Raw genomic sequence first — 4,684 nt, 5'->3', positions numbered from 1 at the left:
CCCGGCCGCTTGCCCCCGGAGACGGGCGGTGCAGCCCCCCCCGCCCCGCCAGCCTGCCGCACCCTGTCTAGCGCTGCGCGGGGGTCACTGCTGCGCCTCGGGCAGCGCTGCAGGGCCCTCACCCCGCCGTGCCGCTGGACGCTGCCTGTTGGCGCTGCCGCAAGGGACTCGGGGTGCTGTAGCGTGGCAGCCACATGCCGTGCAGCTCCCCCGGGCTCACGCTGCGCTGTAGCTACCCCCAAGCAAAGCCCCCAGTTGTGGGACGACAGCCTGCGGCGCCCCAGGCACGGCAGTGCCCTGCAGCAGCAGCAGCATGGGCTGGGCACCCACCATTTCATGTTTCTCTGTGATTTCCACAGCGAGTAGGTTCTCGTCAAGAGAAAGGGTAGCTTTTCCAGCACAAACAGAGGCCCAGGTGCCTCAGCTGGAGGCCGCGGAGAGTCAAGGGCAGCAGGGGAAAACGGGAGCTCTGCTGCCTCATCGGCCGTGCCCAGACCAGCCGCACTGAGCCCAGCGGCTGGGACCAGTCCCCGGCTACTGGCTTCAAAGGTTGGGCTGGACCATGTGTCAACGTTATCAAGTCGGAGCAGGTTTTTAATTTAAGTCGGAGCAGGTTTTCAATTTTTGAAGGATAGCGCTTATCTTCTTCACTTGATGATAAACCTTTTGCTTTCTTGTCTTGCAAACTTCAGTCTACAAAAATACTAACAATTGATTTTCTTTGCCCTTTCCTTCAAGCATGCTGTGCTCAGTCTCTTTTCCTTTGGCTGAATCGCGAATTGATCCCATTTCAAAAGTGAAATGATGATAGCGGGCTTTATCTGCGAAGAGGCATTGACTTCTTGCATATATAGCCAGTACGACTGGTCTCACTGCAAACTCAATGAGAAAAAATACCATGATAGCTGTAATCAACATTTTCTGCACCTGTCCTCAGAATTTGCAGCAATACTTTCTGCTACTTATTTTTCTGATGGAAATAGCCTTTGCCCACGTTTTGAGATTAAAAAAATCATAATTGTGGTGGATACTCTGAATTGCAAATACAGAGGTGCTTTTTTCTGTCTTCTGGATCGTTAAAACCCGTGTGGGTACTATTTTTAGAGGCTGTTTAATTTAATTTCTGAGGGTTTTTTTACATTTGTAATCGTGGTTTTGTACCTAATTCTGTTATTAGCCTCCTGTGAACTTTCAGCCTGTATGTGATTATATTATACAGATTAATTTAGCTTTTGCAAAAATAAAGTGTTTAAAGGTTTTTAAACATACAAAATAAGCCACAAACAGCTTCTTCAAAATTTGCATGCAGTCGTGTAATTCCTCCTTGTTTTACTTGACTGTCTCATAGATAACAAACTTATGCAATGAATTTGGCATTGATAAGTTATTGCTTTGAGTCCTTGAGAATTCCACTGGAAGAAATAGTCCGCAATTCACAGACACTGGCCACATTTTCTTTATTTCGTCTTGCAAGTATCCTGGCCCAAATTGCTGCTGTGACTATCCCCAAAGGCCAGTAAACTAATGATTACAAAATCGTCCTTTGAGGAAGTTTTCTATAACCCTTTGTAGGGTGTCACTAAACTTGGAATTCATCTGGATTAAAATAGATATTCCCATACTTCCCATCCTGTTGATGGGAACTGGAATATCAATATATGGTAATTTAGATTTTTTTGGTGTAACTGTAGCAGCTTGTGAAATGCTGTGACGTACAGCAAATCCAAGGAATGGGAAAGGAAGAATACAGCCGTTCGCTTCTAATTTGTTGCTAAACATTGCTCATCTTAATAACACAGAAGAAAACTTCACTGTCAGATGGCTACCTGGTGGTTCAAGTGACAGGATTTGTGGATACCTCCCAAATTTCTAGCAGCTATATTCTTGCACAAAATCCACATCACTGAAAACATTCCCTACAAATGACTCCCGTACTTTTGACTGGAGGACACCTAAAAAAATACGGCAATTTTGTTGGCATTCTTATATGGGCCTTTCACAGTTCACAACATTTTTTTCAAATGATAGTTTGGGATAATTGCAAGTTTGCAATGGCTGTTCTGTACCTTTTTTTCAGTGATAAAGCTATGTAGTCTAAAAATAACTTCAAGGCCTCTCCTCCCTGCAAAACATGGACTACAGAAGGTTTGTTGCTGCTATTGCACTTTGAAGAATTTGGAAGATGGATAACTTCTTTCCAGTTCCCAAAATATTTGTTTCTGGTTTTGAACCATTTGCTTCAGTCTCGGTTTAAATTCCATTTTCCCCCCCCCTGCTCTTGAATGCAGAATGAGTGTCTTCTGTGCCCCAACATCCCTGTCCCCTCCCAGTTTATTCGTGAACCAGGCACTGGGAACCTGAGGCTGAAGGCAGCAGAAGGTATACTAAAACATGAAAATTGTGCCTTTCATTGACAAACTCTGTCCCAGTTTCCCCTACACAGGAATTTTGAAGTAGCATGTCTTTCAGCTTCCTTCTGGGATCACAGAGATGGGATTTGCAGGAGTGAAAAATCTGACAAAAGATGAAATTAGATCCTTAATCCTGTAAACCAGGGACTGGCAACCTTTCATGTGTAAAATCAAAGACTTTTTTTTTGCCTTTCTGGGCTAGAGGCCAAGCGTGCCTTCAGGAGCCCCAGAGAGCTGGCAGAAGCTGCCCCCCGGGAGGGAAGATTTTGCGGAGCTGCTGGTGGATGACACCTTCTTCTCCTCCAAGGCAAGCAGAGCCAGGGGCTGGGTGCTGCAGTCGCTCAGTCTCTCCAGCTGCCTTGTGCTGCTCACAGCAGCGTTAAATGGCCATGAGTGCCATCTAAGAAAGTCCCTGCTACCCTTCAGTGTTTCAGCTACCACAGTGTCTTTGTAGGTTAGACAGCACTTTGGTTACGAGGACAAAAGTCCACCTGCCTTAACGATTTATCACTATTGCTAGCAAAGCTCTTGGAACAGGATAATCTCAGAGATTTGATTGAGGAGAAGCTCTTAATGCACCAAAGTCTTAGTTAAACAAAGCTAAAGAGCTTGCTTATGAGGTCCCTCAGCCATAGCTTGTCTATTAGCAGCTTGCATTGCCATTAACTGAAGAAGGAGGGATAAGGAGAAACACTTTGAAGAGGGAGATGTTTATCTGGTTCTTGTCCTAAATGGGATGAAGGGTGAGACTGTGAAAACAATCTGTTGTTGTGAAAACAGTGTGGCCTGTGAGTCAAATTGTCTGTCAAAGGACACTCAGGAAAATGATCACAGCCTAAGTGAAGTTTGGATGTGAAAGTGCATTGGAGTATCTCAACTCTTATTTTGACACCCTTATTCAAAATTATACACCTAATTCCAGTTGGCTTACTTCATTCTGAAAGCAAAATATAATAAATTTCATTATCTACTTCAAAGAATTTTATTTAATTTTCCTGTGGTTTACAATGCGGACAAACACGAGTTGGTTTTGGTAGCAGAAAGAACAAGCTCATAGCCTGAGCTGCTGTGTTCCCTCACGTTTTGGAAACTGTGAAGTAAATTACTGTCCAACTAAGGAGAACCTGAAAGCGCACGAATGACAAAACCCCCTTTTTATTTACCCGATTCTATGGAGATGCATTTAATCAGAAATACCTTTGTGTTTCATGGCCTGAGAATACATTTTCCAGGAAGTTTTAAGCAGTGCATTAACACCATCAAATTTCATGGTGATGTCAATCAAGACAAGTAGCCCTTGTGCCTCTCTTGGCACATTCCTGCATACAATTGCCACTCAATTACCACCAGCCACTTAATCAAGGACACATTTTCATGCAGAAAGCCTGTGGCAGAGGGTTGTTTTCTCTTTCTGTTGCCATGTAACTGCACTAACTCACAGCTGGTTCTGTTAATGAATGGCACTTGGTAGGAATTACACAAGAATCTGCCCTTTGCTGTGGTGGCTTAAAGAAAAGTAGAAGCCAGAAAAAAAGTGGAGGCCAAAAAGGGGTGGGAGACAGAAAAAAAAAGTAGAGGCTGAATAGGAAAGTAGAAGCTGGGAAAAAATTAAGGCCAAAAAGCACTGGGAGGCTGAAAAGGGGAGGCCAAAAGAAAAGTGGATGCTAGAAGGAGGTGGGAGGCCAAAAGGGAAGTAGAGGCCAAGAAGAGGTGGGAGGCCAAAAAGCAGTGTGACGCCAACAAGCTGTGGGAGGCTGAAAAGGGATGTAGAGGTTGAGAAAAAGTTAGGGCTGAAAAGGGGTGGGAGGCCAAAAATGGAGTCAGCAGCTCTTGGCGCTGGGACCCCGAGTGCACGATGTACACCAGCCTCACAGACGTCTCGATGAGGCTGCTTAGCACCTGGAAGCTGCTCGTGATGGCAGAGAGCATGTGGGTAGGACTCTTGTCGACGGCTGCCACACGGCGGCAGGACGCCCGGAACTCCTTGAACTTGAGGGCAAGCTCTTGCTTGTACTCGGCCAGCTGGGAGATGTAGGGTTTGCAGTCCTGGACGTCAGGGCTCACCACACACTGCCTCAGGATAGTCAGGAGCTCATTGGTGTCCAGCTGCACTTGCAGAAACCCATTGGGAAAGCTGTAGGCATGGCCTCGAAGGGTGTTGATCTTTGCCAAGCTCCCCTCAAAACCGGAGGTCCTTAAATCTATTTCCTGGGTCTGACTGTCATCGGGGCTGCTGCAGGCTGCTGTGCCGGGAGCTGTAGTGCGGCACCGCC

General features: G+C 46.0%; 1 protein-coding gene across 1 annotated transcript in view; it reads right to left on the bottom strand.

Moving 5' to 3' along the window:
- Window positions 1–118: 118 nt before the first annotated feature.
- FRMPD3 (FERM and PDZ domain containing 3) overlaps window positions 119–4,684 on the bottom strand; it is a 44,263-nt gene continuing 39,697 nt past the window's right edge. The window contains 2 exon segments of the mRNA XM_009331730.1: window positions 119–232; window positions 4,221–4,558. Coding sequence (XP_009330005.1) covers window positions 119–232; window positions 4,221–4,558 — 452 coding nt within the window.

This window comes from Pygoscelis adeliae, unplaced genomic scaffold (assembly GCF_000699105.1).
Source record: "Pygoscelis adeliae isolate BGI_AS28 unplaced genomic scaffold, ASM69910v1 Scaffold79, whole genome shotgun sequence".
Lineage (NCBI taxonomy): Eukaryota > Metazoa > Chordata > Aves > Sphenisciformes > Spheniscidae > Pygoscelis > Pygoscelis adeliae.
The sequence above is the reverse complement of the archived record's forward strand: the minus strand, read 5'-3'. Positions and strand labels throughout refer to the sequence as shown.